Raw genomic sequence first — 12,993 nt, forward strand, 5'->3', positions numbered from 1 at the left:
CACGTCTACACTGGCAGCCTCTGTCGACAGATGTCACTGTCAACAGGGAGATCTCGACAGAACTATGTCGAAAGATTGCTGCTACACACAATTTGCTCTATCGACAAAGAAGTGCCAGACTGCACTGCCCTCTGGTGACAAAACGGCACCTCTGCAAACAGGGCTGCCCAACAACTGGAAGCACTCTCTGTCGATAAATACTGGAGTTTTGTTGACAGAAGCCTGTTCTGATGACAGAATTTGCCCATGTAGACACAGCCAAAGTGTAAATGGAAAACTTAAACATCTGATTCAATACTAGGCATTTTCTTATAAACACGTCTATTGCTACAGGAATTTAAAACTCTTGAAGTTGCATACACACTATTCTTATTTGTAACATAAGGCATAAGATGCCCTGAAAGGTACATATCATTATGGACTCGTCCATCTCTGGAGCTGTATGATGCTGTGGATCTTATGGATGACCTTGTTTTTGATGCTAGTGATTGTTTGTAAAGATCAGCAGGACTCCGCCCAAAAACTAAGTGCTGGTCATCATGATAGGAGTGCAGAAAAGGGTTATCTGAAGAGTGATCAGGATACAGGGATTTGCTCCGCTTACTGTCCTCCAGAGTTCGTGTTAAAAGAGAGGCCTTGTTACTCCACAGTTTGCTTGGGGGGGCATGAAATGTATTTGCATAACAACTGCCTTCTAGAAACCGATCTTTCTCTTTCAAGCTTATGCTACGAGCAGGCCTCCCAATATCTATTTCCCTCGACTTATCAAGAAGATTGTCAAAAGAGTGTTGTCTATTGATCATCAGCATATTCTTTTTCTGACATGGGACTGCATTATTTTGGACCCAGTCATGTTCATACATTTCTTCAGGATGCTCCAAGTTCTCTGCTTCCTGCAATATTTGATCTTCATCAATATCATATAGGTTCCCCATTTGCAAGCAAGAATCACATTTATAGGGAGACCTGCTTGAATAATGGCCTGTATAACTGGGCAGACTGGAAAGACAGCTCCTGCAATGGGTAGAATTCTGTCTGTATCTGTCATTTACCTCAACTAGGGAAGCATTTTTGTCTTTTAAGGTATAATGCTTTGAATAAAAATTGTACTGGTCATTATTTGGAAGACTGTCTTCATTATGTAGAGGAGTCCTCTTACCATGCTCTGCTTTCCTGTAGTTGTCATTGTGATCTTGATAAACAGCAGGGAATTCAATAGTCTCTGGAAGGACAATATTTTCAATATACTGGGGTGGATTCACATGGAGGCTTGGGTGCTTGTCAGCGTCGATTGTATAAATTTTATCCAGAGGAGTGCTTTGTTTGGTTTTCAGATATGTCAGTTCCACTTCACTACAGTCCTTTGGGTATTTTGACACCACTGATCTTTTTTTAACATTGTCCTTAGTTTTGTGGTGTTTATTATTGTTTTCAGGTTCTATATGGCAAGTGGCTCGACTTGAGGTCTCTGATACATCTGAATGGACAATCTCTTCAGGAAGGTATCTCTGGCCCTTCACAGAATGCTGCCTGTTTTCTTCAGAACCATTTTCTTTCTGTGAACCTTGGCTCTGACGAATAGACTCTTGACGTAAAGATTCCACAGATTTCTTCCAAAGCTGCCTGGGTCGAGAGTTTACTTTTGCTTCTGCCGTAACAGCAACCTCCACTGTGTTTGGATTTGATTCATTTAGTGTAAGAGGATGCTGACCTTGGAAAACATAGTTGTTAAGATTGTCTTTGTGTCGGTTGCTGACAAATGTTTGCTGTTCACTCCTATTGTCACCAAAAAGGTTGTCCTTTGGCTGAAAGGACTGGTTTTCAGAGAACATCAAATTCCCCTTATCCATGACCATGTCCATAATTAGTGAACCCCTTTGAATAAAATCACCTGTTCTTTGGGGGGAATTAATTCTTGAAGGATTAATATTGGTCATATTTTTGGCTGTTCGCAGTAGTTTTAACATGTTGGTTTGGGAGTTGGTTAAAGTAAAGTCAGGTGACTTCTTTTTTTCCTCAATGTGCACTCCATGAATACAGCTATAAATACCCTGTAATAAGAGTAACATAAATTATATCACCAAATGGGAACATGTAATACTTCATTATTAGCAAGACAATTAACTTGGAAGTCACTTTTTAATGAGCACAAACAGCAGAAATGCATGCCTTTCTCCTGCAGCATATCTCTAGAATCAGGCATAAGACTGTGACGCTAAAAATTTCTTGATTTTGTCTATACAATAATAAAAGAAAAGCATTGCTAAAATAAAACAAAACATTTTCACCAAACCACATCATTCTTTCACACCATAGGCCTCGGGCATTACAAAGGACGATGTTATATTTTTATACTGGTAGCACTGGATAAAAAATGTTCTCTGCTTTCAGCCATGTATGAACAACCACCTGCTTCTAATCTGTACAATGTGAAGTTCTTCCAGGTATCTTGTGCTATTCAATTATGATAACCATTCAGCTATGTTCATGTGCTCCCTCATGGCTGCCCTGCTGTTGAGACGTTTCACTCTCTCTGTGAGGGTCACCAGCACAGCAGACTCTGAGAGAACCCCCAAGAACCACAGAATCAGATAAAATACAAAGGCATCAGAATCAAATTTATTGTCAGTGAAGCACAATCCTAAGCTGCATCTACACTAGTATGGTCTTTTGGAAGGAAAATCTAAATCAGAGGGCATTTTCGAAAGAGAGCATAGAGCAGCTACGCACAACATGCGCCTCTTTGAAAGTAACTAGAAAGAACACACACTGTGTTCGAAAGTGCTCCTCCAATCCCGGGGCAGACAGAGAGGCCCCTTTCGAAAGAGTCTTTCAAAAGAACACGTGTGTAGATGCTCCACAGGCCGCTCTTTCGAAATAGCAGTTGTCCATGGTGCCAGCTAGCTGGCGCACAGAGACACCCTACCCTGTGGTAGTGGGGCTCTATGTTCCCTGTGTCTGGCTGCACTTAAAGATGCAGGGACCCAGAAACCCCATGCAGGAAGCTGAGAGCATGCTAGGAGCAGCCACAGCATGAGCTCCCATAGCACACCCTGTGAGTAGCCCAAGAGCAGCAACCGTGACCCATGGCCAGCAGCCAGCCCACACAGGAGCCCCAGGGACCCCCCTTGGAGCCCTTGAAGGTCTCATGGCACACAGGACACAAAATGGGGGCCCCCTCGGGTGGAGCCAGAGCTCAGGGACCTCCTGGGCCTCTGGGCAGAGGAGAAGGTCCTCTGGGAGATGGGGGCAAGCGTCGAAACATGGCCACCTTCTGCTGGCCTGCCACCAGGCTGGCTGTCCAGGGATACCATGCCCACAACTCTGACCAAGTCAGAAGTGAGGTCAAGCAGATGCAATGGAGCTATGCCTGGACCTGCAAATCCACCAGCTGCTCAGGGGCAAGCCCCTGCATCCTGCCCCTCTACCAGGGGTGCTGGACCCTCCTGGGACCTGGGGGACAGCTCTCCCCCTGCCACATGCCATCCTGGACACCACAGCAGATGAACCATGCCGGATCCTCAGGCAGTACCACCCATCCCAACACCAAGACACCCACAGAGTGGTCCAGCAAGGCAGAGGGACCTGGTAATCTACCTCCCCTCACAGTCATCCAGCCAGGTGACAACCAGCCCAGCGTTTACAGACCTTGGCAAAGGACCCTCTGGTAAGTATCAGCTGGGGTGCACAGCCTGGCTCAGAGGGCAGCAGCACCACAGCTGCCAGCAGGCCACCTGCACATCCATCAGACCTGGGACAGACACAGCCCAGCTGGTTGTGGCCCCTAGCAGGCCGCAATGGCTGCTGGTGACACTCAGCACCTGGTCCCATGGACAGCCCCGAGAGCTGCTTATGCTGGGAGGGGGTGGGTGGGGCCAGATCTCACCCAGGGCTAGGACACCATCAGTGCCCCCAATCCCCATGGCTGCCCTGCTGTTGGGTAGGGGACTGCTGCCAATGGGGGATAAGGGGTGTGACCCCCAGGTCATTGGTGTTGGACTGACATCCTGTCCCTCTCTCCCTTTCCATCCCCATAGCTGCACTGTCGGAGGGCCAGGAGAGCCCTGCCTGCTTGGTCATGCTGGACAGCACACCAGAGGTGGAGGAGAGGATCAGGCACCCCCACCAGGACTGGGACAGACCCGTGCCAAGATGGCTCAGAGGTGATCCATGGACAGCGCTTTCCACACCGCTGCTGTCTGATGCCAGGTGGAGGTGGCCAAGTGGTACCTCTGGCTGGAGGAGGAGCAAGACCTGGCCTGGTGGCAGTAGTAGCCTTTGGGGAACTGATGGGCACCATGAGGGATATGGTGGCCACCCTCCAGGAACCCCGGCCCACTTTCCCCCTCCATCTTCTGCTCCGCTACCCCCTCAGCCACCCCCCCCACTGAGCTTTACCTTGCCAAGGCTCACTTACAGCCCTACCTCCCCATCCTCCCTGCCCCCCGCCCCAGGCCTGCCAGGGACCTTGAAACAGGGGCGGGAGGGATCTTGGAGCCAATGGGGCTCCAGGCCCCCCATCCTTGCCCTGAACTAAGCCCCCCTCCCCCATCCCCTGTCCCCAGTGTACATAGTAAGCCCCCCAGTTCCCACAGTAAATAGTTATCACGTTCTGCACAAATCCACACATTTTTTCATGCAGTAAAAGAGTTTATTTTTTCCCATCCCTGTGTGCATAATAGGGACAGCGAAGGTGGCTGCGTGGGGTTGGTGATGGGAAGGTTGGGGGGGTTGCAGAGAGAAGAAGCAAAGTCAAAGAAGTACTTGAGCCCATCATAAATCCTGGCCCCTCGCTTTTCTAGCATCCTCCATTGTACCACAGTAACTCTTGACAATTTAAGAGCTAAGGAAAATTATTAATCTTTAATGTACCAACCTCTTCGGCCTGATGGCCACCCTCACAAATACTGAACAGTACTTTATGAGTGATCCTCTTGAAATCACTGGAACTACTCACAGAGTAGGGTACTACTCAATTTAAGTATGTCAGAAACAGGGCCTTCACAACAGGCAGTTTACAAAGGACTAATATCTAGTGCAACAGTAGTAGTGAATCTGAATTCTGGTGGACATGGCTTCCTTGGGGCATAAAGGTTCCTTACAGATTTTTGAGTGCTATTGTTTATCCTTCTGGGTAATTGGTGTGGCAGCTAGATAAATAGGTGCCATTATCATAGTTAGAGGAGTACCACTAGAAGGGTAACTACAAGATTTCTACAATTGTAACAATGACAAAATAGAAAAATTTTCATTTCCGATGTCCACAGACAATTAAGCACTAAGTTCAATAAAACATTTCTGTAAATTAAATTCAGTAAAAATCTGCAAGTCCTAAACAGCTAAAACTTAACGTAATCATAATATACATAAATTTTATATTTTATTTTTTTAATTAGCATCTAATTATTAGTAAAGGGAGTAATTATGAGCTTAGTATTATTGAGCACATATGTGCTGTTTTGTCCCAATATTCTTGCTAGTATAAAAATGTCTGCATTTTTGCTTACTCCTGTTTCAGCGTATTAGCTACGAAAAAGCAATGAAATGCCCTAGTTTATGAAGAAGGCCTCACAGTCAAGACTGCTCACATCTCCTGATGGTAAATAAATAGGCCAATAAAGGATTTGGCTGTGACTTTAGTTTAAAAACCAAATCCCAGAGAAGTTCAAGAAGTTATGCAGCGTGTTCAGGTGCATGGATGTAATTGCCAGAAGGACCTTTGAAATCCTGAACTTGTTAGTCCTTGGTCAGACAGATGTCCCAAAACAGTTAAATCGCCAAATATCCAAATCAATCAATAATTTTTATTCAGTCCTTATTGGGGCAAAACTCTCATGATTTAACCAATATTTTGCCCAAGCAAGAAGTGAGCAAAGCAAAGATTGAGGACCTTGGTCTTTTGCAAATGACTTGTTTATAACGTCTTTTGGGTTTATGGTTCTTTTCTCACTTGTTTAAGACTGCCTGCCTATCATTCTCTTCCCCTTCTCTTTGAACAAGTTATTAGCTACAGAGCATATCTAACCAACAACGAAGAAATCACCAAGGTTCAGTAAGGACCCAGAAGACTATATGCTTATCTGAACTACTTGCATCTGTTTTTCTGCAAAACCAGACTAGAAACTGAGGAAAAAGTCAATTTCTTGAAAAAATATTGCCCACATATTTCAGCTCTGCTGTTTCTTGTCACAGTCAGAATTAGCATATTGAAAGAATGAAGAAAAACCCCTGTTCTGAAGTGTTAAGTTAGCCTTTTTAAAATTGGATTTTGTTTGCATTTTGGAGTGAAATTGAAGTCAGTACTTATTATAATTTACACCTGAAGGATATGTTTGTGTTTGGAGTGTGTGTATGCACAAGGAAAAACACAGTGTCTCGCCGCCATAGGAACGTTGTAGAAAGAAGCCAAGGGGGAAGGTGAGCTCAACATGTGGAGTGGAAAAGTAGAAGCATGTGGTAAACAAGTCCATATACAGAAACGTGACATAATTGTCTAATGGTTCATGTTATGCAACTGCCATGTAACTAACATATCAACGAGAGGGGCTCTTCTCTCGAGGAGCTCTGGCTGATTTTGTACCAGGGGCTCGCCCTTTGTGCACATTGAAAAAGGTTTTGTTGAACTGATTTGAAGCATTAAAGACTCTTGATACTAGCAGACACATATGTATTTGGTTGCCATTGGGTACCTCAAAATCCCAATACACCTTTTTACCCAATTTTAAGCTCTCTGTTTGGATGTAGTAGCTGTGAATTTGCTTGTGAAAGGAGTAGGTTTTTCAGAGGAAGTGGAGAATTTCAAATATAAAGAAGGGAAAATAACAGGCAGACTTACAATATGCTGTGAAACAGCATCTTTTTGATTGTAAAAGTTTTAAGACCTTTGCTATAATTTACAAGATTACACTAATATTTCAAAGTAAGGTTACAAGCTAATTTTCTGAATGATACAGAAAAATATTTAAACGGACAGGACAGATAGCAGGCTTCCTGGAAAGCTTTTGCATTAACTAGGATAAGAAAACCCTGAATGAACATCAGTAGTTCATTGTAGAGAATACAGATTTATCAAAGGGATGCATGCCTGGCTTGGAGTCTCCTTGGAGTCTAAAGACATTTGGAAAATATTATTAATGCAATGGTTCGTGAATCAAATGAAATCATTGGTATACCTCATCCAAAACCAATCCTAACTGTCTTGTTGCAACAAAAATCATTGTCTCACAGGCATGTAACATGAACGGAACATTATAGCAATAACAAACCTAGAACACTAAGGAAATACAACTGACAATGCAATGTGCCAATTCCCTTTTAAAGTGCCTAGGTTTTGCAAAGCAAATAAGAACTTTCCTTTTTAGCTAATCATGCTCTTGTGAAACTCAGCCTCAAAGTTGGTGTTATTTTTGTTAGCTGTTGATTTCATTGCTTTCAGTGAGGGTTACTATTTAATGTCTTTCAAAGAAGACTAGATGTTAATTAGTCTATGGCATATGTAGGTGCTTAGCAATAAGACCATGGTATCACACTGATCCCTTTGTAGTACCGTTTCTCAAATATTTTCATAGAATCATAGAAAATCAGAGATGTCAGGATGTCATCTAGTCCAAAACCCTTTTCTTCACAACTGCTGCCTAGCCATGTCTCAGTGCATGGTATTCTTCCATCCTAAGTGTAGGACTCATACTTGTTCTTATTGAACCTCATCAAATTTCTTTTGTTCCAATCCTGCAATTGGTCTAGGTCATGCTGGACCCTATCACTACCTCACAATGTATTTACTCTTCCTTCCAGCTTTGTGTCATCCATAAACTTGCTGAAGGTTCAAACCAACTCATCATCCAGGTCGTTAATAAAGATATTCACAGAGGAGTAGCTGTATTAATCTGTAGCTTCATAAACAACAAGCAATCCTGTAGCACCTTAAAGACTAGCAAATTTATTTATTTTTGTAGGTAAGGTCCCCTTCTTCAGATTCTTCTTTTTAATCTAAAGAAATGGGTTTTACACGAAAACTCATAAACCTAGTACATTTGTTAGTCTGTAAGGTGCTACAGGATGGCTTCTTATTAATGATGATATTGAACAAAATTGGCCTCAAGATTGACTCCTTGGATGCTTTGCTTGATACTGGGTGCCAATTATACATTGGGCCATTAATTACTACTCATTGAACCCAACAATCTAGCCAGCTTTCTATCCACCTTATAGCCCACTCATCCAGACCATATTTCTTTAACTTGCTGGCAAGAATACTATCGGAGACTGTATCAAATACTTTGCTAATGTCAAAGTATATTTTATCCAAAGCTTTTCCCATATCCACAGAGCTAGTTATCTCATCATAGAAGGTAATCAGGTTCGTCACACATGACTTGCCCATGGGGAATCCATGCTGACCATTTGTAATCATCCTCCTCAGCTGTGATAATTTCAAAAATGATTCTTTGAGAACCTGCTCCATGATCACAGGATGAATCACAAATTAATAAATTGTGCAAAGTAAGAGGAACGGTCAATAAGACAATCATATGAAACACTTCTCTACCCATTCACAACTACATAATACCCCGAAGGTAAGAGGAACAATGGCGTGAAAAAGCAAACATTTTCAGCACCCTTAATGCAAACCAAAGGAGGAAAATCAGAAACATATAACCATTTTAATCTCTTATCAAGCCACCAGTCGTCCATGTGACGCAATTTGGGAACTACGATTTTACAGAAAAGAAAACACTGACCTTTCAAGATGAGGGGAGATGGAGTCTTGATTATTGCCATATTCTTCTCCATAGTCTCACAGTGCTTCAGATCTTTGTGTATTAATACATGTAGGATGCTGCTGCATAATCCCTCCCATATACAAAGAAGCACAAAAGTGGTGTATCCAGCATAGGATAGGTAGATGGGCCCTGACTTCAGGTGGATGGGCATTGATGGGGGAAGGAGGCTTAGGAGCGATGAGGTTGCCTCTCGTGCCCCTTTTCCCCCAAACACTGGCTTTGAAAAAGGGGGAAAATAGATGCTCTGGCCAGGTGTTATGCCTTAAAAATGTGTCTTGCACCTCCCCACCCACTTCAATCCCCCTCTCTCTACCTGTCAGGTCCTCCTGCTGGGGTGTGTGGGGGGACTTAGTGCACTGGGGCTGCCTTGGTCCACCCACCCAATATGCCTAGCACAGAGTGTGGTTGGAGAGCCAGGGCTTGCCCTAATCCACCCACACAGTGCTACAGCAGGGAAGTGGGACTGGAGCCCTGGGGTCTGTCTGCCTGATAATCCCTGTCCAGAGCAGGGTCAGGGCACTGGTGCTTGCCCAGGTCCTTCTACCTGGTGCTCCAAAAGAGGTGCAGGGCCAGGGTGCTAGGGCCTGCAATGGTCTTTCTGCCTAGAGCTCCAGCAGGGGATGGTTTTGGGGCACAAGAGCTTGTCCTGTTCTGCCTGCTTGGCATTCAAGCAGGGGAGTGGGTTGTTCTGTCAGGGCTTGTCTTGTTCCACCTGCCTAGCACTCCAGCAGTGGAGTGGGGGTTGAAGGCTTCCCCATCCCCTATGTGCCTGGTGCTCCAGCCAGGGAGTGGAGATGGGGCGTGGAGGCTTACAAGCCTCCAGCTCAGGGAGCAGAGCAGGGCAAGCCCTTGATCCCAATCCCCTGGACCAGCTGGAACTCTGGGTGGAGGGGGCAAGTCACTGTGCACTGACAGAAGCAGAGCCAGGGCTGGGAGTGGGTGGGCCTCAGCTACACTCCGAGCTACATGCAGCCGATGAAGGGCGTCTTTGCCCACAAAAACTTGTACTCCAAAAACTCTTAGTCACAGATTCTTTTAAGTGCCACAGGACTTCTCGTTCGTTCTCTTTTTACCCCTGACCTACAGCAGCCTCATCTCCTTCTAACCACTACACTCCCTCCTGCTCATTTCAGGATCCATTAAAATCAATGGCCCACTAGCACATCAGGCATTGGCTTCCCTTCCACCTCCCCCTACCACCCACTCACAAAACCCCTCAACACTCGTAAATCAAGAACCTCACCCCCTGCAGTTCCTGCCAACGTGAAACAGCTTTTCTCTCTTGCTGGCTCATCACCCCTGCAACTCATTTCAATTACAGCGGAAACCATCCCTCCTCCCTACTCACCAGAGCTCTCACCCCCACCCCACCTCAGTTATTTAATTCTGTAATAAGATTGGAGTACATAATTGTAGTGTTTCAGGACAAATTTTCTAGAGTTATACCAGAAGCATAACATTGCTTTGGAGCGTACACAAACTGCAGATCTCCTTTACCAACCACCTGCTCTCCTACCATACAAAAACAAATGAACTGCCAGCCCCTCCTCCCCAAAACAATGTTGCAAAAACAAACAAAAAAGGCAGAAAATGAGCATTTTATGAAAACTGCAAAATGGCAACTACATTTACCAAACAATGTTAAAATGTATTAAATTTAACATAACTGGGTATGATTTCCCCACAAAAATATTCTCCATAGAGCTCAGTTTGGAAACATATTCAGACTACATCTATCTCTAATTTACCCAGCCGGCAGGCCAGGAGGGTAGGTGGGGTAATGTGAGTGGCAGGTAAAGAGATACAGTGTATCTCACTTGAAAAAGTAAAGAAGCCAAAATGAAAAAAGGAGAAGTGATTATGTATGGTGCATTTTGCAAACATTGAATTGTTTACAAAGCTTAAATATATGCATAAGACAACTTTGTAAGTATCAGTTCCAGGAGAGATTTTAGTGAAGATAATAGTTTTTACTGACACCTGTCTTTAAAATAGGTCTATCAAAAACACCAAATTTAAAAGTCACATATTGCAGGTCTATATAAATATTTCAAATGAAAAAATATGTTTTTTTTTCAAAAAGGTAGAGGCTGTCACAACAAATTAACTTGAAATGCATAAGTTCCTTTCCTTTTCTTTCCTTGCCCACCCCAGACTCCCTCTGACGATGGCATAATTCTGATTGTGTTAAAGGGTTAGTCTCAAAACAAGAAAAACAAGCATTTAAAAAGCCCACAATGCTAAGTTTGCTGCTAAGATTTATAGACTACAACTGTATGCTTTCCACGTAGTGTACCACAGGACAAAATACCTAACAATCCCAACAGGACATAACATTTACACCATGTCTACATGGCACTCCCCCCAGCGCCACTGCTGGCAGAGCTATGCAAAATGAGTTTCTCGTGATTGCAAATAGTGTATCATTTGCATACTCCCAAAGCTCATTACCATAGCCCCGCGAGAGTTCGGCTTTGGCAGAAGGGGGTACCGGCACTGCAGAGGCCAGGTGGCTGTGCCTCTGCTGGCTAAACCCCCCTCTGTCAACAGACCCTTATGCCTCAAACGTTTGCGTGACAACGGAGACCAAGCCAAACATTTGAGACATAAGGGTCTGCGGACAGAGCGGGGTTTAGCCGGCAGAAGCTCATTTTGCATAGCTCTGCGGGCAGCGGTGCTGGGGGAAGCAACGTGTAGACCCAGCCTTAGTCTTTGTTACTCCTTTTAGTTGCAGGTCCAAAAGAGCTTAGATTTATTCTAGGGAGTAGCCTTAACATGTTTTGGAGCAATTGGACATATTGTTATAGTTTTCTATTCACTTTGGCTACACCAAAAAATTGCAGAGTCCACTAGTTCACTGATGCTTGATGCATAAAAAGCCCTCCTTCACTTAAAAAAAAAAAAGGACGAAGGTTATTTCCTCTCCTACTTCTACAATCATTTATTGGGATGTAAAATTCTACTTTTTGATTAGTTAAATGATATTTAAAAATTGACTTGCTCGCTAATCATATAATAAATTACATTTTTGTGTCTCTAATCTTGGTTTATTGAAGCAAACTAATTAATTAGGAAAATGTATCTGAGAAATACCTTTTATACTATTTAGTACTCTTAAAACCTCACATACTCTATGAAATGAATAGTGCTGAAAGCTAATATTTATCATCTGATTAATGTGGGTTTTGTTTAAAATTGCTTCATTCTAGTGATTAGCCCATTCTTGTTAAAAAGTGAATCCTGTATGTCTCTGTCAAATTCTTCACTAACAAGAATTGGTAGCCTGTGTTAGCTTATTGACTATCCTGACATGTCCTTGTCCACCACACAGCTTGCAACCACAGTGATCAAATGAAAAGCAAAATAAAAGCCTTAAGTGTGCATATGAAAAGTGCATCATAGAAAACCTCTAGAACATCTTATCAAAGCTTTAAAAATAATTCAGATACTTAGCAAAGGGATAAAGTGAGAGATGCTGTTTAATGCCTTTAAGGAAGTAGTTGTTTCTACTTGATAAAATATGTTTATTAAAGTTATACTAACCCTACTGATTGAGAACAACAATCCTGGCCTATCTGTGCAGACCCCAGTAAAGCAGAATCTGAGTTTCCAGTAAAACAAATGCTCCCAGACAAAGGTTATTAAGCTGAGTGCCATGGCTGCTGCAAGCATGTAAAATACACCCGCCATGTTGTCAATATCCAACTGGCTGCTCATGACTTCATTCTTCTCATTATGACAAATGCCAGTCAACCATAGTGTTTCCAATTCTTCCATCTCTCCTGCAGAAAACAAGAAATCATAGGATTTGAAAACCATCAGGCACAATATACATAGAACATACAATAATTCTGTCTTTAAAAATACAGCACTTTGTAATATTTCATTTCTTAGGTGACTCTGTCCTTATCTGCTAATTTAGGACTACATTACTGTAATAGATCTCTGGTGATAGTGCTTCAGATTGTGACTTCATCAGATTCAGCAGTGACTTGGTTAGCCATTCCTATCTTGTACTTTCGGGAAGAGGACCGAAAAAGTTCAATGTGGCACAGTCTTCAAAAACAGGCCTTTTGTGTTTCATCTCTGTGTGTCATCTCTCTGTGCAAACAGTCTTTCAACCACTTGGACATCTGACAAGATTGTACTGTCCAGTTTTATTCCTCAATATTTCAACTTCCACTTTTATTTGTTCAAAAAAGTAGAGTTT

General features: G+C 43.2%; 1 protein-coding gene across 1 annotated transcript in view; it reads right to left on the minus strand.

Moving 5' to 3' along the window:
- Positions 1 to 278: 278 nt before the first annotated feature.
- The window catches only part of GRIN2A (glutamate ionotropic receptor NMDA type subunit 2A), a 476,283-nt gene continuing 463,568 nt past the window's right edge, over positions 279 to 12,993 (minus strand). Inside the window, exons 12-13 of the mRNA XM_075010498.1 lie at positions 12,327 to 12,565; positions 279 to 2,051 (exon numbers count right to left, since the gene is read on the minus strand). Of these exons, the coding sequence (XP_074866599.1) occupies positions 279 to 2,051; positions 12,327 to 12,565 (2,012 nt within the window). The remainder of the gene's footprint in view (positions 2,052 to 12,326; positions 12,566 to 12,993) is intronic.

The sequence above is a fragment of the Carettochelys insculpta genome, chromosome 16, assembly GCF_033958435.1.
Source record: "Carettochelys insculpta isolate YL-2023 chromosome 16, ASM3395843v1, whole genome shotgun sequence".
Lineage (NCBI taxonomy): Eukaryota > Metazoa > Chordata > Testudines > Carettochelyidae > Carettochelys > Carettochelys insculpta.